The following is a 21,411-nucleotide window of genomic DNA, read 5'->3' as shown; positions in this document are numbered from 1 at the left end:
TAGTCTGGGTACTAGGTAAAGGTAATTTCAGAGTCAGGAACTTGTAATTTGCTATAGGTGAAAGCCATAAGCCAAACTGCAAAGGAAGAAGAAGTTTGACTCATAACTGAAGAATTTATTGTTACATGCTGAAACCACAAAATAAGCCTCAGGAGTTGAATTAATGTAGGCAATGTATTAGATGTCATTTAATTGTGAAAATATGATTGAATCCTGTTGGCAAATTGGTTTCCTTTTTGAATCTGCCTAGATGGATTGTGTCTGGTTTGCTTTTCTCCTCCTTTCCACAAGGCCACTATTCCCTTGTGCTGCCAGTTACACACTTATTGTGGATGCAGTAACTGCTCGTAGAGGTGAACATACTGTAAGCTGCTTTACCCTAAATGAAAACAAATCCTGCATCTTGCAAGCTGGATTCAGTCTTCTAACTGCCAGGATACTTTAGCCCACAGCTATAGCTGTTCTGTAGCATAGTGGTGCCTGTGTCTTGTGTGGTAGCTGTCTGGTCTGAGCTGCTTGATCTGACAGCTCAGGTTCCTTAGGAGCCCAAAAAGGGGGTGGACCCCGCTGGGGCCTGGTGCTGTCATGGTTCAGCTGATTGTACTCAGCTGGTATTTGCTGGCTTGCCCGGGGCCCTGGCGGTGGCATCATTTGGGTTAATTGAGAGTCACTGAAAACCTTAAATCTGAATTCCTCTGCGCTGACTTTGTAGCTTTCTGCATAACCTAGAAACATTGCTGTTTTGTTGAACCCCTTCATGAGTATCCCTTACTATCCTCAGTTCTGCTTTCCCCTCAGTGACTGGGGCCTCTTTTATAAGTCATGTTACAACTTGCTTTATTACAGAGGCAGACTTATAGCAACAGGAATATGTGGGGAATATGTTTATAAGAAAATGAAGATCATTTTACATTCGAAAAGATTTATAAAAACAATGTAAATCAAATATTGGCTTTTGAGGAGGTCCTCTGAATATAACTGTTGCAAAACTATAAAGGTGGCAGTGGCTGCAAGGGTGGAATTCAAAAATTAGCACCTTTCAGTTAATGAATTATAAAATGCCAGTTGTGTGAAAAATCATGCTGATCATACTTGGATAAATTTCTAGTTAATCTTAATGGGAATGTTGCCTGAACAAAGACCAGAAGAATTGGTTTCATGTTTTCCAATACTATGTCCTCTTGCCCTACTATTCCTTGTACAACTATTTATAATAATGTAAGGATTTCATCAAAAAATGGAAATAGGATTTTGATAGCCAAAAAAAAAAAAAGAAAAAGAAAAAAAGGCATCTGCCAGAACATGGAATTGACCCTGATTTCAGCTTTGTTTTTGGCTTGCAGGTGCCTGGAGGCCTTTTAGTCTGCTTTAGAAGACCTTGTTTTAAAAACAGTAGTGTTTGTCGCCTAATTATGAATGCAGATATTGCAAGTGTTTGTGATTTACAAGGTCTTGCTTATGTGAAACAGGCTATTAACTCTCTTTGGAAATGTATAGTAGTCTGGAGTAGATAATTACACTTTGAGAAAAGAGCCTCTGTTTCCAGTGAAAATACTAAAGTTATTTCAGAAATGCTCTGACCTCAGTCTGTTCATATAGCTTACACAAAATGCTTTCACATTCGTGCTGCAGCTAGCAGCTTGATCTCTGCCATCTCCCAAACGAAAGCACAGAAATCTCCTTGGGAAAAAAGAAGGATGTCTACCCTATGGCCTACAAAGCTAGTGTTATTTTACTCACTCTGTTCTCTGTGTCTATACCCTTAAACAGAAGAAACCTTGCCCTCCTTTAAACAAATCCGTCTCCTAATTCACACTCCACCCCTGCAAACCCAACTCAGATTTTTCTTCCTCCCTTCCTCCACTCAATGTACAAACACTAATAAATTCTGCAGTAAAACCTTGGGAGAATTTCTCAGCATAAATGGAAAGAAGATGTCAAAGGCTGAGGATAGGAATTTTCTTTTTAAAGTTGCAAAAGCAATAGAGAACAATTGAAACAATGAGGGAAAAGCCAGAGATGGGTGAACAAGCCATGAAAGAATTGCATTAATATTCTTTCAGTTAAACCCCACTGGTTCTCTTCACTAGCATCCAGAGAGCTATTTTTGTTTGGAATTGTTTGTTTGTTTTTCAAGACTCTTAGTGGAAAGCAAAAGCATTACAAATACTTGTGCAGACTTGTGAGAATGTTCACACCAGAAGTACTCTTGTGGCCTTTTGAAAAGCTGTTTCCAACTTCTAGTACAGTAGAGTTGTCATATATTGATGAAGACTTTGTACGAAAAACTTGTATGCTGAAAGGGCGACTTAACAGAAACAATAGTTTGTAGGACTCAGGGAGAGCAAACACCAAACAGTCATAATTACTGGTTTTGCCCAATAGGAAAGAATGAATAAAAAATAAATTTCCATATATAATGTGAACAGGTAATTTTCAGAAAACTCTACACAGAGAAAGGAGAACAACATATAATCAAAGTATGTAATCCAGTCATATTAAAAAACGTGTTTGGGTATGGATTGTACTGTCAGAGAACTCTTTAACAGAGGAAAATCTGCAGGGGACACACAGAGGCTACCTCTGTAGGTGGGCACAGCTGAGCATACTGCCAACAGCTGTACCAGGGAGAGGTTTAGTAGTCCCACGGATCTGCTGGCTGAACCACCTGTGTGAGCGCACTCTCACTTGTTTCAGTTCCAGTGAGCCAGCTCAGTCCAGGCAGCCTGTCTGGTCTTTGCTGTCTTAGTTTGCATCAGCTGCAACATTTGCAGAAGGCACCCCTGAGAAAAGCTCTGAGCCAAAGCGTGTCTGAAGCAGGACTGTCCTTGGGCATAAGAATGGTGTAGAGCGTCTGGATGAAGGCACTAACATCTCCCATCATCACAGCAAGATCTCCAAGACAACATCTGTCTGTAGTCTTGGTCCTTTCATGTTATTTATAATTTCATGTCTAAGACCCAAGAAATAAAGTTCTGACTATAGCAGATCAGAGTATGTTATTTGTAGTTTGCAGTCAGTAAGATATTCGTAGCCAGAAACGGGATGGTAATTAAGGAAGATAGAACATTGCTGCAGCATTTGCATGTTTTCATAACAGCCAGCATTCAGCGATTTTAATTCTTCCCATTCTGTAGTTACTGTGTTACTATTGGTGTAAGTTTGCCTGAGAACTTGCAAGTTTGATGGCATGTGTGCGTATGTTTTAAAGTGGGCCTCCTGAAAATGTGCCGCGTTGTAATGTAATGGAGTCCTGTCAAAGTATACAGGGAATCAGGCACTAACAGTGGGAAATGCTGTATGCAGTTTCCACTGTATGTATGTAAACCTGTGCATTGGAAAGGGGCAATCAGGAATGAAGTATGAAAAAAAAATAGATGTAGAGAACTTAAAGGTGCAGCAAGGTCATAGCCATTCACTAAGCTTTTTTGTTTAGTTTGTTATTAAAGAGCACAAGTTCTTGCATAGCAGCACAAGGGGGACAGGGGGCAGCATTAATTGAGCAGATGGTCTCCACTTAGCTTGTGGTGAGCACTGTCCTTCCTAAAGAAGATGTGGGGAGGTCAGACAGCAGACTTGTTTCCATGTCCTTTGCAGCAAACAGAAGAGATGGCAGGCTGTGGAAGGGGAGGCATATGCTTTAACTCCTTGAAAGATTTAGCAGCAGATGCTTTTCTCTGGCATGCATTAGAAGGCCTTAAAAATAAGCAGAAAATTGGCTACAGGAGGAATTCTCAAAGACTTGCATGTGGCTGATCACATCTTTGATACACAGCAGACTTACCTTCCTTCCAGTTGCGTTTATGTGTACCACAGGAATTTTTACTAGTGCAAACTGTGAAATAGTCTCAATCTGCTCAGCCTAATGAGGTTGCACTCTGTTATATCTCAGTGTGTTGCTGGTGGCAAGCTTTTCTTGTTGTTTTCCCCTAGACATACATGTGCGCACGCAGATGCATAGTTCCTGTTGTAACAGTGGGCCCTGCTAGCTTGGATGGCTCCTTCTCTTTGTTTCCAGCTGTTCTCATATATATCTCAGCTCCTTTGTAATGAAACACCTGCATATCTTTCAGAAAGCTAGAGGCAGAGTCTGCACTGTGTAACCAGCCAGTTCTCTGCAGATTGGTAATGTTTTTATTCATCAGACACTGACCTGAACACTTGTGTTTAGAAACCTGCTGGTAGCTTTCTGGGAAAGTTCTCAATAAAAAGAGAATAGTAAAGGACCTCTCTCTTTTGCGGTACTGTCACCTTACTGTTTGGTTGTCTGATGGTAAATAACAATTACTCTTATTTCTGCAAAATCATGTTATACAAATTTCTCATAAAAGAGCTCATTTTACCTAAAACAGCGTGCTTAGACTAAACATCAACTTCAGTGTTTCCAAAGATAGGAATGCAAACACTACTTTTAGAATTCCTGATCCATTTTTCTTTGGCAATCTAAGCTAAGAAGGGTGCCAAAATACATGGCAGATTTATAAGCCTCTGAATTTATTAGCTTCACTTGCAAAGAAGTTTTACAGTCTTAAAAAACATTTATTGTCTGATAGGAGATAAACTGTTGTCCCTAATTGAAATCAGTACAAATTTTGCCATTTCAGGCATAGTTTTGCTTCTCTAAGTAGTCTGATTCAACACATGGGGTCAGTGAACTATTCAAGAATTAACCACACAGTGCCTGTTATTAATACTGTGAAGAAGCTGTCTCTGGAATACCCCTGGCGTATGGAGTGAAAAACTGTAAGGAAACATAACGTCATGAAGAAATCACAGGTTTGCTCAGACCTGTTTCTTGCAGTGTCCCAGGATTTTATCAGTATTAGTCATTTATCAATTTAATTATTTTTTTCTGTTTATTTCAGGGCCCTCCTGGTCCAAAAGGCGAGAAGGTGAGTTGATGTACGGGTGATGCCTACAAAGTGAATGGAAAGCCCTTCCAGCATGAAATAAAGACACAGTTTATATTGACACAGTGTAATGTTAGATTATGTAAGAGAGCTGGGTAGCACACAGATGCTGTGTTAAACCTATCATCTCATCTTTCCACTTTGCAGGGAGATCAAGGTGATCAGGGCCCTCGGGTAAGCATCTTAAAAAAAATGTTACACTTCCCCTTCGCTGAGTAGGCAATTAGTCTTTAGTGCAAAACTAAATTAAATACAGTGTCTGAGCTAATTATGCTTATTAGCTGCATTTACCCTGCATGTTGAAATAAGTGTCTGCAGGACAGCAATACTGAATATGACCACATAGTGTCTGAGAAGATTTGAGTAACAATAGTAAGGAGTACATTAGAGTACACAGCTCCAGTATGGGTGGAAACACCTTTCACAGTGATTTTGCTCTGCTGCATAAGAGTTGGCTTTCCTAACCAGACCTTTCAGTTTCCCCAGCAATGTTTTCATGCCTTGCATGGGCTCCCACAATGCAGAGGGCAGGTAGCTTTTAATAAATGTAGTTCTAGATTTCATGTAAAATGTACCCAGTATTTAGAGAATGATAAATGTATATATATATTACGTATGCATGTATTAGCTCTTTTACCTGAGATGTATGTATTTAATATTATAATAATAACAATATTTTCACATCTTAAATATATTCAGACAGCTAGAGGGAACATGGTTTTGTGGTGGAAATACAAAAGTTCTTTTAATTTTTAAATATCATGTTTATTTTAACAAGGGGAATACAGGGGTAAGCATTCTGATAGATTGGCTGTGCCAGTTCATTCTTCTTTACATCTGTGCTTCATTATAAAATGTCTAGTTACATTGTTCTAATGATACAGTGGCTCTGTTCAGTTGCATATTTATAAATTTTTCCATAACAGTATGTGCCATGGAAATTTTTTCTATCAAATATGTTAAATGTTTTGAGTGTGCAATTTCTTTTTTTTTTTATTTTATTTTGCAGTGAATAAGATTATTTTAAGACACAACATATTTATTTATCTGAATTTGGTGTTATCAGTGTTGTATTACCTATAGGGTTCAGTTAGGCTTCCTGTCATCCTTGGTGATATGAGTGCCTGTTGTGGAGTCAGAGGCCTAATAATAACTGCTTTATTATTTCAACTGAAGCTCAAAAAGAAAAATTGGAAAAGCGTTTAAATAAATAAAAGGGAAATTGTGAGTAACAGTGAAAACAACCTGTTTTTATCCGGACTGACATAGGCAGATTGAAAGTTCTGAAGTCTGTGCAGATTTCCTTTTAATTTATAAGCAAATAAACTACCTCTCAGAAGCTCATTGAGGCTGTATGTGTCAGTGTGTTCTTTGCTAGAAATCCCAGGGTGAATGTGAGGGGAGTGTTGGAAGGAGAGCGGAGCAGAGGCTCTGCAGCTTTGGGGAGGGGGGACCATCCAGAAAGCATAAGTGAGAAGCCTGTGCATAAGTGCTTGTCATTAGTGGACTTGCATTCAGTTAAACTGGTGTTTATGAGAGCAGATTTGATGGAGGTATCAGAGAAGGATACAGTAACAAATAAATACTCCATTGTGACCAGTATTACATGTCTGAGGATACGAATCTGGAATTCTGAGTGTCGGAGAAGCTCCTAAGGAAATGCTCAGAGGTGTCAACACAGAAAAACAAGTGAAGTGGTATCAACGTAAGCGCTGACAGTACTATTTGTTGGTTGTGCTAGCATAAAATAGGAGGGCAGGGGATGGTTTTGGAGGGAAAACAGAAGTGCCATAGCTTCAACTGATCCGCAAATCTTGGCAGGTGGTTGGAGAGCTGGAAGAACTATAAAGTGGAGAAATATGTTGTAGGTTTCAGATCCAGGGCTCGAAGTGCTGGCTATACCTAATAAAAAGATAATGCAGGTTTGTTCAGTGTTATCTCTTTGGCAGAGTGCCTGCAGGGACTGCAGTGGAATATCTGATGCGCAGGGGACTGTCGTGTCCCGCTTTGCCAAGGTATACCCCCTGTGTCAGAGGGTATATCCACTGGACTGTATAAATTATGGTTATGGCTACTTTTTGGTTTTGGTAAATACAGTACAGCTAGAAAGCAAAAATGTCCAACTGAAGAATTCACACTTATGGACACCAAGTTAAAGTTAACATATGTGCAGCAGGAGGTGCCAGTTGAGATTAGCTGAGTATATAGGACAGAAATGAATATGTATAGACGAAATATAGACGAAGAGGTGGGGGATAGCATCTTGTGGGATAGCTGAAGCGTCACTGATTATTTATTTAATCCATGCATATTGTAGTAAAGTACTTCTTTTTGAAATACATAGGTATAAATTAGGTAATTTGCCCAGTCTTGTGGGTTTTCCCTTTATCATTTTGAAGTGGGTTTGAATGCATTTTGCAGTAACCTGTCCATCCCCCCCTGCCCCATCTATATTTCACAAGCAATAAGTACTATGATGCCTCCGACCATTTTATATTTTATGGTACAGTACTTATCTCTTCTAATTACTGTCTTCAGGGTGAATCTATTCAACTTGCTGTGCCAGGGGATTTAACATATAATTAATGGAAATTATATGTCTAAGCCAGTCATGCACCAAATGAAACTCAACCCATTTAATCCCTGGTTGGTTACCTTTGCATGTAATTTTCCACCATTACCTGTGTAAAACAGATAATTTTGGAGGTGCCACCATACCATACTATTTTACAGAAGTATTGTACCCGAAAGTGACTTTGGAATGACATGTGTTTGGATTTGACAAGCTTGCAGACAGATTGGGTATGAGAACTAAAAGTCGTGGACGTTTTTAAACTAATTCATCTTTCAGAGATAAGGAGCCTGCAGGTTTTTCTTCTTTTATGACACTCTACATATTGTTTTGAAACTCAGACTTACTTTAGCAAAGATCTTATTGTTCCATGTCATTTTTATGGCTTTGAAATTTGAAAAGCACCCTTTAGTCTTTACAAAAGCTATTTTATTTCCTCCAGGCATTTTTGTTAGTAAAAGAAACCAAAATAAAATGTAGAGACTTGTCAGGTCAAGATGGGACCCTGAAGCTTTTAAAATCCTGCTGAAATGAAAAGAAAAACATATCTGAAATAAAAAATTCTTGCTTTCTGTCCTCATGCATACCACTTCAAGTTTTCACCTTGAGTCATGAGATTTTGAGAGCTCCTTCTTTCTCAAATGATTACAAAACAGTAAAAACAATAATCAAGTTATTTCAAAGCTTTTTATTCACAGACATTGGACACAGAGTGTATACTGTATTTCTTTGAAAATCAGGTTTTCTTTAAAATATCCTTGATAAATTGATGAGTAGTAGGGACCTGAACCTGTCCAGAGGTCATGAGCTTGTATTCTTAGAATAATGGGTGTGATTTTTTTCTTTTCTTTTTTTTTTTTTTATGAATCTGAGAGGTTTGCTTAGATATTCAGAAGTGATCTGTTGACCAGTCTCCTTAACTGCACTACCGTGTTGCTTAATCTAGTTATGTCCATACTGCATGTAGAAAACTTGAGCCAAAGCATGATGCAACATCCAGTAGTCTGGATGATGTAGAAGTTCATGCTTTGAGTGTGAGTTTGAGCGGCAAGTTAACATGTCCTTTGATCTCATGAGACCACAGATAAAGTATTGGGGGTTATGTTCAAAAATCCTAATCTTATTTGAAGAAATGCTTTTTTGGTTCACTTTATATATTTTTATGTCAGGCTTCTTCTCTGCTTGTTACTCTAATATTCTGGTAGACTAAACATTTAGGTCAAATGCAGAACTAGATTTCCTCAATATCAGTGTAAGAGACACTAATCCGGACGCCTCCAGCAGCTGAATGCAACCAGGGAAGTGCGCATGGGATGTGGCTATGGAGGATCCTCTTTTACCCCTCCTGGGAAACCTGCATGCTCGATCATCTCTCTGAAATGCCTGTACACCAATGCACGCAGCATGGGGAACAAACAGGAAGAACTAGAGATGTGTGTGCGGTCGCAGGGCCATGATCTCATGCCATTACAGAGACATGGTGGGATAGCTCGCATGACTGGAGTGCTGTCATGGGTGGCTACGTGCTTTTTAGGAAAGACAGGCCAGGAAAGGGAGGTGGTGTAGTTGCTCTTTATGTGAGAGAGCAACTGGAATGTATTGAGCTGTGCCTAGGGGTGGATGAAGAGCGAGTCGAGAGCTTATGGGTAAGGATTAAAGGGCAGGCTAGCATGGGTGACACTGTTGTGGGTGTTTACTAGAGGCCACCTGATCAGGAAGAGGAAGTCGATGAGGCCTTCTACAGACAGCTGGAAGTAGCCTCACGATCCCAGGCCCTGGTTCTCATGGGGGACTTCAAGCACCCCGATATCTGCTGGAAAGACAACACAGCTAGGCACAAACAGTCCTGGAGGTTCCTGCAGAGCATTGGTGACAACTTCTTGACACAGGTGGTGGAGGAGCCAACAAGGAGAGGTGTGCTGCTGGACCTCGTACTAACAAACAAAGAAGGACTGGTGGAAGATGTGAAGGTCGAGGGCAGCCTTGGCTGCAGTGACCATGAGATGGTGGAGTTGAGGATCCTGCGAGGAGGCAGCAGGGCACTAAGTAGGATCGCAACCCTGGACTTCAGGAGAGCAAACTTTGGCCTCTTCAGGGACCTACTTGGAGGAATCCCATGGGTTACGGCCCTAGAAGGAAGGGGTGTTCAAGAGAGCTGGTTAATATTCAAACATCACCTCCTCCAGGCTCAAGAGCGGTGCATCCCTATGAGTAGGAAGTCAAGCAAAGGAGGTAGGAGACCTGCATGGATGAGCAAGGAGCTCCTGGCAAAACTCAACCAGAAGAAGGAAGTCTACAGAAAGTGGAAAGGGGGACAGGCCACTTGGGAGGATTATAGAAACATTGTCAGAGTATGCAGGGATGTGACAAGGAAGGCTAAGGCCCGTTTGGAATTAAATCTGGCGAGAGATGTCAAGGACAGCAAGAAGGGCTTCTTCAAATACATCAGTAGCAAGAGGAAGACTAGGGAAAATGTGGGCCCTTTGCTGAATGGGGTGGGTGCCCTGGTGACGAAGGATGCAGAGAAGGCAGAGTTACTGAATGCCTTCTTTGCTTCAGTCTTTACTGCTGGAATGATGGCTTTTAGCTTGTGGGCTATTAGAATAAGCGCTGATGTCAGTCTGCTGCTCAGTTCCAGTTGCTGAGCTCTATTCCAGTTTAAAAAAGCCTTCAAACTTTTCTTAAAGAAAGGACTTCAAAGGAGTTACTGCCCAAGCAGAGCTTGTACCCTAATTAATGGAAATAGGCCTTTAGAGGTGAATATTTGGTAACAGACCAGCTAGCCCTGAGCATCTTCATCAGTCTGCTGTCATTCTTCTGTAAATGACATAATAAACATCATCTTTTTTAGTTCTGATAGATGAGAGATTTCTTCTTTATCTGGTCTAGAAATCATCAGCCAGCACCTGGCTTTAAATTAGTTTTGATCTATATACAATATGAAGCCACCCAGAAGCCATACTTCAGTAGTTTCATAAAATTATTTTCTCTTCTTGTTATGTTTAAGTAAATTTTCTAACAGCTGCGTCTGCACAAAACTGATAGCATATCTAAAATGTCTTCAGCAGAAGAGATTAAGTTCTAGAAAAGAAAGGTATTCAGAAGCTTATTTTATTGTTTTAACCTTTGTTGACTTGGAGATTAAACAGATTCTTTATATACTGTTAAACCAGTTAGGCTCAGATAGTAATATAATATTCTTTTATTTATTTAACTCTTTCATTTTCCCTGTTTGCTTTTAATACATTTGCTGCTTATTTGCTGCCCAGGAGAGAGAAATGGCTGTTTCGCCGTAGAATTTTTGTAGGTTCTACTCTTCTGTGCTGGAAAACTGTTTCAAGTGTGTCCAGTTTTGACAGAAATGGGCCTGGCAGCAATGTGTTTACTGAAATAAATAAATACAAATATGTGTGTATATATAGATTATGTATAAACTAAAGTACTGTTTCACTTGTTACATTATGGACACAACTTGAGAAAGCATTTATAAACTATCCCATGTTAAAAGGAAACTAATGATATCTAAAGATTACATTTTGACCTAATGTTTGAAAAAAATTAATGAAACTTGTTTTCAATGTGTGTTTATTAGCATTAGTTAATATGTTTTGAAGGAATATATAGTAAATACTTTGGACCTTTTCTTGCTCCTACTGGCAATAAATCGAAAACCTATATTGACTTCATTAGAATCAATACCTCATTCATAAATCTGTTTATTTTCTGGTAAATCAGAAAATACTATTTAATGAATGCTGAATAAGCCATGATCATTACCTCTTCACCTTCTTTTAAAGTCATCTTATCTTGTATTATTTTTTGTTTGAAGGGTGGTGTATTTTTTTTAGAAAGGAACAGATCTGCTTCACAAAATAGAAAGTAGCATGTAAACTAATCTGATGTTTTGCTTTTCATGATAGCAAGAATCCAGCTGAATCTTTTTCTTAATTTCTTTTATAAATACTGCTCAGGAATTTTCTTTGTCTTAATAGAGGGACTGCTCAGATTTCATTAGCATAAATTAGAATTGTCTCCAGCTTTTTCTTTTCTGAAATTTGGTAATCTTTGTTTTTGTTTATATGAATGTACTGTCAAAAGCTGGAGCAAAGGTCATGATACAGTGATGATATTCCCTCAGTGATATTCGTATGTGTGTATAAAAGTATATTTTCTGGTTTACTATGCGTTACTTCAAACATAATTCACTGACTGAAAAGACACAGTGCTGCTCTGGTTTCACGCTCTACCAGTACGACTACCCATATAGTTAGTTCTTCTATTTTTTATTGTCCTGCATGTAAAGCAAATTATAGTTTTGGTTATAAACCATATCTAACCACTGTTTTAGTTACAAACTATACTGTTATTGTGCCACAATAAGAAGACTGCAAAAGCTTACACAATTCCTTCTGTTAATGCAGCTTTCACAGAAGCAGCCTCATTGGGAAGACTGCCTGACTTCTGCTTTAATGCCAATTTGCTTGTGAGCAGTTAATTTAACTTCTGAGACTTTGCTTCCTTATCTGTCAAAAGCCAACAGGGGTATTTACCTACTCCATTCATGGGTCTAATTATCTGTTCTGCTTGGCCAGCTTTAGGCTGTTGTGGCTCCACTGATTTCCATTAAGTTGAAACTAGGGTAACAAAGTGGAGCAAGGTTAGTATTCGTAATTAGAAGAGGTTAGGAAAGAACTCAAATTGTACTGGCTGCCAACTTTATGTCTAAAACATTGGGACACATGGGCTGGAGCTATGCCTTCATTCAGAATTCACAGGAGTGTTCCTCTGGCTTTGGATGACTCTCCAGGGCCAAACTATGCCTTTTATGTTAGGCTCATGAGGTACCGCCGGGAAATGCAGAACAGCTGTGACACTCGAGGGAGAGTGCCACATACCTGCTCCCAAGATTAGGATGTTGTCATTCCCATCTTAAGAACTAGGCAGTGCGTGTCTTCACTCACCACCAGTGAGTCTGCATCTTCCTCTTTTTTAGTAATGCCGAAGGAATGGTGAGGAAGGAAGTCTCAGTACATCCTGTTCTCCTTTTTCTACAGCCTTGTCACACGACCAAGAAAATACTATATAGACATTTTATGTCAAAATGCAGCTGTCCTGCAAAAGTGTTCCAGTACTGAACACTTAAATTAGACCATTTTGATCAAAACAACCCATTAAAAATATTTCATACAAGTGGTTTGTATCTGCTTCAAATAACTGCAGTGGGTGTAAAATGAAGAGAAACACAATAAGCCAGGACAGGAGATTTTTGCTGTGAAGATCAACTTGTTTTTTGTGAGGACCAATCCATCTTGAAGTAAACTGCTTCTTACCACCAGTTTCAGGGAGAGTAGGCCTGCCCTCAGGAAGGATCAGACTGTGATCACTCATCAGAAGTCATAACTGAGTTATGTGTGGAAAAGATACTTGCCTCACTGAAAATTCATCAAATACTAGAACCAAACTAGGTAAGTGCTGGCCTTTTCTGGTTTTGTTTGTTTTGAAAGCAGTGCAGTGTCAGGTAGAGTTCACTATGAAAATATAGAGGCTATTATGGAAAATAACACTTCTATAATGATCCCTTTCTAGCCAGAGACAGCTTGTGCTAGTTCTTAAACATTAAATTTTTATTATTTTAATACAAAGTCTGAACCGTTACATAGTGCATTCAAATTAAAACTCCTTGCCGAATGACTGCCTAAGTGAAAAGAAATTCCTGCATTCTTGTCTTTTTGCAGTGCACTGTTTTAGTTAGCAGATTTGCTGATGGAGAAAGCAGCAGTTATGATAAAAGGGATTATATAAAAGAGCTCCCACTGAGAGTCCATGGCACTGTACCGGATGATACAAGCACTGTATTCCCCAGGGCAGGTACAATAATTAGCTGCAGGACTGGCGCTTGGTCTGAGGGATTAATTAGAACTTGGGGTGGTGCTGGGGGGAGGAAAAACAGCCATAAAGATTGTCACGATCACTCTGGCCTGAAGCCTGTGTGATTTGATGTGAAATAGCAGCAGCTGGCTGTAACCTTAGGAAGTGCAAGTGAACAGCAGGTGGTAATTCCTGTCTCATTTTCTATGTCTTCACAGGAACATGTAAGCTTGTGCACCGTAGATTTATTGGCAGGTCAGAAGGAAAATCCTAAGGAGGACTGTGACATTTACTGTAGTAAGCAAATGCAATAGTCAAAATGGAGTATGTGCAGCATAGTGTAAAACTAGTAATGCTGATGCTTAATGTTGTTAACTTACTATACAGTAAGGTTATTATGTTCTTATAACATTGGCCTCATGTAGACAGATGCACAAATCTGAACATACTTTGAAAAATTTAGGCCTGCTGCTGGAAATTACTCCATTGGAGAATGTGATGGATGTAATATGGGAGTTACTACATCTGAGTAGAAAATCAAATGGAGGAATGATACGATGTTCTGTCATCCTTCAAATTTCTCAGTGGCCATCGAATGGGAATGAGTAGGCTTTACATACGTTTCCAGGTGGGTAAGCAGGGCACCATTATGTAGCTCAATGCCTCTTAGCCTCCACCAAACATCATGCTTTGCTTGGGCATTTGGGCAGACGTTACTGGAAGTGGTGCAACAAGTGTGTTAATTTAGAAAATGTAACCAGCTAGCATGTCAGGGTGAGGATGAGTTGTCAGCAGTAGAATTTAGTGGTCCAGTGGTCGCTGTTAATCATTCTAGTGTTTTGTATTCTGTAAGGGCCTCCCAGGGTGTAGAACAAGAGCCTTCCTCTGTGCAGTTCAAGAATCAGACCAAATAAAGAGAAAATTGAGTAACTTTGAATCCATCACTGAGAACAGCTTTAGACAGAGAAAAAATAAAACAGATCTAGGGAATATTGGAGGTTATATTTATAGCAGAGTGACAGGAAAGGAAGACAACTCATTTTATGGGAAGGATAGGTCTTTCTATGCCCTTTTAGAAACTCATTGTGTGCCAACATTATCTCTCATGGATGCCAGAAGATGCAATGCCTTGTAAAGCCTCCCACACACGCAAAAACTATGCACCCATTATAATATCTTTGCTGGGTTCCATTTAATATTTCCATCTTTCTGGTCCTCTCCAAGTACATGTTACATATGGGGAAATGATCTAAGCCAAGTTAGCATTAAATTTCTCTGACCATTAGGTCTGAAATTATGCCTGTGTTTGTGCAAAGGAAAGAAGGCTTTGTCCTAACTGGGAACAAATCGAAAGCTGTTGTTGAAAAACAAAGCTGTCCCCTTTTCTCAGGTATTGTTTATACAGATAGAAACCTACAATACTGGTAACTACTCTTGAACTTGTCCGTATGGTGTTGGGAGGCATTGGGAATGCTGGAGATGGAATGGGAAGTGCTCCACATGAATGTTCTTGTGTGGAGCTGCACAAAACTTTCAAAATTCTTCCATTTCTTGTAAAAAAAAAAAAAAAATTTTTTTTAAATCTTTCCTAGCAAAAAAGTGTATTTTCAGATTAAACTCTTTTCCTAATTAATATTTAGGTCCCCTTCATATTCATAATTAAATAAATCAAACCTAATGTGTCTTGAATTTCCTTTAGAAAAAAATCCAAATACATTTATTCAGAGGTAAGTAAGAAAATTACCATGTTGTAATCCTAAAAGCTGATGAGTAAAAATGAAGTGGTTAAAAGATTTTATATTTATCCATTTTTTAATAGAAGAGATTTAAAATTTATTGCTTGCTACTCAGGTTTTAGTTCTTTTGTAGACTTCTTGTTTGTGTTCATTTTCAGTACATGAGTATTGTAGTTTTATTGAGAGAGGAATGGACCATGTGCACAGCAGGACTAATGAGTCACAGATGTAAAGATTCTGGCACATTACCATCTAATAACTTCTTTAACTTATATTCCATAATAAGATAAATAAAAATTTGATACATCTGTTTTCTAAATGATGCATCATTCCAGCCTTAGCAATGTCTCAGGAGTGTGTTTCTTTAAATGTTTGGAGTTTTAGCCTTTTTTGGTTTTGTTTTCTTTTGTTGCATTTGGTTCTAAAGAGGAGATTTCAGGTCACCGAGAAATATATTTAGCCACACCCCACTTCATCAGAAAGAAGGAGGAAGGCTGATAAAAATTCCACTGACTTAAGGGGATCCACCTACAGGGTCTCAGCTTCCTCCTGCCTCACTGGGGTACATCAGGAATAAAGCTGCTGAATGCACCTCAAATGCACCGGTGAAGGACATGGTGTCTGCATCAGAAAAATGCTATGCCTTTTTTTTGTAAACATCAGCATAATCTTTGTGATCAAGAGGATCTTTGATGTTGTTGAAGGGGGATACAATTAGAGCAGATATTTGATATGTTAGTAGAACCTGCTGCAGCTATTGCTTGTTGGCGCTTTCTGCCAGGCGTCCGCATGGCACAGCTCTCTGGCCAGTTGGGGCTCGCAAAGGGCTTGTCGACTGTAGTGCCCCGTGCCGCCTGGCTCGGTGTTGATGCAGGACACCCTGGAAATCATCGTGTCAGGCAGCCACAGCCTGCGCAGCCTCCCCTTCTGGAGTTGCCAAATTGCACCCCTGCAGCCATCTGTTCCAGGCCTCCCAGCAGAGGCTGTGCCACCAGCTCCTCCTCACAGAGGCTGTGTGGGTGCCTGCATGCACGGAGGGAGCTTAGAAGTACTAGGCTGTATTTTATTCTGTATTCCTCAGCCTGATATCTCTCAGTCATTGCCTGGCTTTTCATGAATGAGCCTTTGAGAACCTCTGCTTCAGACAGTGTGCTAGGCGAAAGACAAGGAGAGGGTTTGGGGATTTCTTTGAGTATACTGCTCACCCTCAGAAGGTTTCAGCTTTATTCTAATTCCTACCCTCCAAGGCAATGTGAGAGAAGTGTAGAACTGAGAGCAAAATTCACCTCTCACAGTAGTTACAAAATTCTTCTTTGCTTGTATCAGTACAGTACAAGTTCTGCACGTTAGAATATGAGAAGTTATATGCACCATACAGTGTTTGAAGGGAAAAATTTTGCCCTGGATATGAAAACGCTGCTATGTATATATTGAACATGTTGAACTTGGCCATTCTGGAATATCCCAGATTTAGTAGTAGACTGTTGTTCAGTGTTTATAATTGTGTATGTATTACCAGTTTATGTGCTGAATGTCATATGTTAAACAGAACATGAGGAGCAGGATGGTAATTATACAAAGTGCTTCAAAATCTGCTTTCACTGCTGTCAAGTTCTGCAGCAAACCAGAATCAAGGCTTTCTACACAGCTCTCTATAAGTGATTTTAGTTGAAAATGGCTCACTCATTAGCTGCCTGATAGTCTAACAACTGTCAAATGATCATAACATTTCCTTTTAATATTAAGGAAAGTCACCTCTGTGTAGCTTTCCTTCTGAAATTTCTTTATATTCTTGGTGTAAAATCATAACGTTCATTTGCGGTGTAGTGCAAACCTAATCCTGTTTCCCATATGACAGAGAAGCTGTTACCTGTCAGTAGGAAATGTGGGACATACTAAACATAGTGTTTGTTCTGTTTGTCTGTCAGTAAATTGTCTCTGTGATGTTTGTGTTGTGCTGTTTTGGTACCATGTTATGCTGTGTCCCTAGGGTCTGCCAGGCTTCCCCACAGTTGCTGCTCTGCACAGTAATCAGATCCTCACCGTCAAGGTTTGTGGCTGACACATACCTGTTCAGTCAGGTCTCTCTGCATCAGCATAAAAGTGCACATGAAAAACTGGTTTTACCATTGGGTACCAGTGAATCCTTATGGTGGACCTAAGTCAAATATCACTGACTTTGCATGGATGTAAGTACTCCTAATGCAGAGCATGAGATCAAATCTGTAACTGTGTACAGTGTTACCCCCAGCAGCACCCACATTCCGTGTGCTCTTGATCAGTATTTTATTTTTAGATGAGGTTTTACTGTAGTTATGCTTTACTGAGGCATACAGGAGTGTGGAAAAGGTCTGTGAACTGTATACTGGGTATATGTAGAGTCAGTTATCTGTTTGTTATGTTTCAGAGGTTTAATCTGTATGTGCAGATTTTTCAAAGTGCATTTGCAAATTAAGCAGGAAGAATTGAAGCAATCTGATTAAGCTGGGACTTCAGTCCTTATTAAAATGACACCATTCTTCATGGCACAATATGCTGGTTGGAAAATCTGACTGAAAGTTGAACTGGTGCTTTGTCTCTAGAAGCTTTGCTGAAAGAACAACATACAAGAAAAATTGATTTTTAGAGCCTAGATGATGAGAAATTTAAATATGAACAATTCTCACAAGAAATCTGTGGAAATGAAAGTTACACAATTAACTCATTGTATGTGATTAATCCATCAGAAATAAAACATTGTGTCCTGTATAATTAGAGGTTAATTTCTTCAGTAGAAAAGGCACAGTTTCTGTCAGACAGAAGCACCAGTTTATATTATTTTAGTTATTATAAATCTAATGAATATATCTTTATTTCTTTCTCGGGCCTTCTGATGTCTATTCTTCAACTCTCTCATCTCTGATCTTCAACCTTTGACTTCACCTGCCTGATCAGATGGTGTTTCCTAAAATCAATCATGGGTTTCTCTCTGCTGATCAGCAGCTCATTAAACGCCGCCTCATTAAGGTAGTGCTTAATCTCACTGGAGTCTGGTTCTTCTTTACATTCGATTTACTCTTTGCTGTACCTTTTTGTCAGATGCCTTCTTATAGCAGGTTGTTCATTTGAAAATGTTTTGGAATGAAGCAATTGTTGGTCAAATTTATCACTTAAAAGGCTGTGATCGGCTTGCTAAATAGTCCACGTTTAAGACGCAGCCAACTTTTTTCAGTGGTTTGCAGAAATGTTCTGCTGGAAATTAATTGAGCACTATTTTGTGTGATTTTTTTTCAAAAGGGGAAGGTAATATGTTTTGGCAGCTTTCTTGAAAATTGGCTTTTACAAATTAATAGGTCTAAATCATTAAGAGAGTTGGCTAATTATCACTATCAAATGGCTCCCCAGAACAGTTTAAATATTGTGTACAACTTTTTGGAAAAGCAGTTATTTTCCATCCTCATTTTTGAAATCTTTCTTTGCATCACTGATGGGCTTTGGAAGATTGCTGCATAAACTTTACAATTCTCATAGAGACTTTTTCATTTTTAAATAAACTTTGTTATGATCATGCCAATCTTAACGCAAACATTTTACCTTCTTGTTGAGAACAATTACTTGCTCTGGAAAACTGAATGAGTAAAAGATTGCTAGGCTACTCCAAATTTTGGTGTAAGCCCTGCTGTAGGACAAGCAGTTCAGAATCTGAACCTTCTGCTCTGCAGCTGATTGCACTGGACAGGTACAACATGCTGGTCTTCAGGCAAAGTGCCGTGTCTGCCATAAGAAGTGAAAGAGCCAGTGACCAGCTCATGGCAGCTGCTTTCAGCCTGTCTTGCACTCTTTCTAGGTAAATCAGTGTCATCTTCTGTGGCTGATGCCTCTAAAGCAAACTTCTGATGGTGTTTTTTTGTTGGTTTAGGGGGACCAAGGACAAGCTGGACCCCCTGGGCCTCCAGGACCTCCAGGACCCAGAGGTCCCCCAGGAGATACTGGCAAAGACGGTCCTCGAGGGATGCCTGGCGTACCAGTAAGTTAGTCTGTTGCTGTTATGGTGTCCAAATTTCTCTCATGTGCCAGCTCACTTTCCAAGATGTTTTGTGAGGTAAGATTTGTGAATATAAAATATGAAAGCTGAACCACAGACAGACTACATGGCATACCTGAAGAGAGAGAGAGACATGCACACACACACGCGTACACATACAGGCACAGTTCACAGCAGGGCCAAGAGTAACAGCTAGGTTTCTTGCCTTCCATCCCTGACAGGTTTTCCCACAGATTCTAGGGTTTCTGAGTTGCTCGTTCATGTTTTGATAGCTGTGTGAAGAGGGCCTGCCCCACTCTGCAAGTAGCAAATGTTTCTACTTCAACTTTGAGATAAAGCTAAATTTGAGACAAGGTCATTGCATGGACTGGCTTGACTTCTAGCTTCCTAATGATTTAGCCTCAAAAATCCTGAAATTAAAGTAATAAATTGCTAAACACTGGCTGCCCAAAGTATGTTAAAATACTCCAGCTACTCAGTTCTTTGAATCACATTCTGCCATCTTTACACAAGTAGAACAGTACTGTTTTCTTTGGCTTGTCCCTCATATTTCATTAGAGCTACCAGCAGAATCCAGCATATTATGCATTGTTTGTTTTAGGCACAGGATCAGATCCACAGCCTTTTGGCATTTTGTGACCTGATGATGAAAAACTTTTTAAACAGATACATAAACACATGACTTTTTTTTTCCAAAATGTTTGTTTTTCGTTTTACATTTTGTGACCTCCTCAATTTTCATTTTTTTTGAAAGAAACATTTCTCTCTTTATCATGAATCTCCATGTGTTATTAATGTGGAAGACAGGTGATAAGACAACTGAAGTGTCGCATGTACATATGCCTGCACACCCACCTTGTGAGAAAAGATCAAGGCCAAGAGTACACATAGGCAACTAGCAAGAGCAGCACTAGAAATAGAAACAGTTTTTTGAAGAAAAATCATAGCTCATTATGTGAGGCCAGGACAGGAAGGCATAAAACTTCCCTTCAGGGCCTTTTTAGGTAAAACCAAGAAAGAAAATATCTAAGCTGTGCAGCTTCGGGAGTCCCAACCCCCCACAGCAGTGGAGTTGCCAGAGGGCTCTGTGCCGTGTGAAACGGTACATCATGACACCGTAGAAGAAGGCTGGAAACTGGTCACTGCATGTGGGAGGAGAAAGGCTCCTACTCCTCCCAAAGACTTGCAGCTGAAGAACAGGTTTAGTGCCCTCCAGGATGAGGAGGACATGGGCATGGCTGCAAGGGAAGTACCTGGGACAACAGACCCTGTGCCCTGCTGGAACGCCCGGAAGAAGCGGCGGGTGATTGTTGTGGGGGACTCCCTGCTGCAGGGGACGGAGGCAGCTATCTGCCGACCTGACCTCATGTCTAGAGAGGTTTGTGGCCTGCCGGGGGCTCGTGTGAGAGATGTCATGGAAAGGCTGCCAAGGCTCGTCCATGCTTCAGACTATTACCCACTGCTGCTCTTCCATGTGGGTGCCAATGACATGAAGGGCAAACTGGAGACCATCAAGCAGGACTTCAGAGCTCTGGCGATGGTGGTCAAGGGTCTGGGAGCCCAGGTCATCTTCTCTTCAATCCTGCCAGTGAGGGGGATGGATGAGAGGAGGAGGAGACAGACTTTCCAAGTTAATGACTGGCTGCGCCGCTGGTGTTGGCAACAGGGTTTTGGTTTCTACGACCATGGGACCCTGTTTGAAGATCGACAACTGATGGCGAGAGATGGGATCCACCTCACGAGGCGGGGCACGCAGGTCTTTGCCAACAAGTTGGCCAACCTGGTAAGGAGGGCTTTAAACTAGGAAGGATGGGGGAAGGGGAGAGTTTTAGTGCCAGGGTAGCTGGCAAAAGACAGCTCAAGTTGGGATGCTTCCAGCAGGTGAATGCAGCCAGGGAAGTGCGCGTGGGATGTGGCTATGGAGGACCCTCTTGTATCCCTCCTGGGAAACCTGCATGCTTGATCACCTCCCTGAAATGCCTGTACACCAATGCACGCAGCATGGGGAACAAACAGGAAGAACTAGAGATATGTGTGCGGTCGCAGGGCCATGATCTCATGCCATTACAGAGACATGGTGGGATAGCTCGCATGACTGGAGTGCTGTCATGGGTGGCTACGTGCTTTTTAGGAAAGACAGGCCAGGAAAGGGAGGTGGTGTAGTTGCTCTTTATGTGAGAGAGCAACTGGAATGTATTGAGCTGTGCCTAGGGGTGGATGAAGAGCGAGTCGAGAGCTTATGGGTAAGGATTAAAGGGCAGGCTAGCATGGGTGACACTGTTGTGGGTGTTTACTAGAGGC

General features: G+C 40.4%; 1 protein-coding gene across 1 annotated transcript in view; it reads left to right on the top strand.

The window, feature by feature from the left end:
- COL25A1 (collagen type XXV alpha 1 chain) overlaps positions 1-21,411 on the top strand; it is a 322,190-nt gene that overhangs the window by 209,828 nt on the left and 90,951 nt on the right. Inside the window, exons 8-11 of the mRNA XM_067297090.1 lie at positions 4,866-4,892; positions 5,058-5,084; positions 18,021-18,092; positions 18,985-19,092. Coding sequence (XP_067153191.1) covers positions 4,866-4,892; positions 5,058-5,084; positions 18,021-18,092; positions 18,985-19,092 — 234 coding nt within the window. The remainder of the gene's footprint in view (positions 1-4,865; positions 4,893-5,057; positions 5,085-18,020; positions 18,093-18,984; positions 19,093-21,411) is intronic.

Source organism: Apteryx mantelli, chromosome 5 (assembly GCF_036417845.1).
Source record: "Apteryx mantelli isolate bAptMan1 chromosome 5, bAptMan1.hap1, whole genome shotgun sequence".
Classification (NCBI taxonomy): domain Eukaryota; kingdom Metazoa; phylum Chordata; class Aves; order Apterygiformes; family Apterygidae; genus Apteryx; species Apteryx mantelli.
This window is presented reverse-complemented; position numbering and strand designations above follow the sequence as displayed.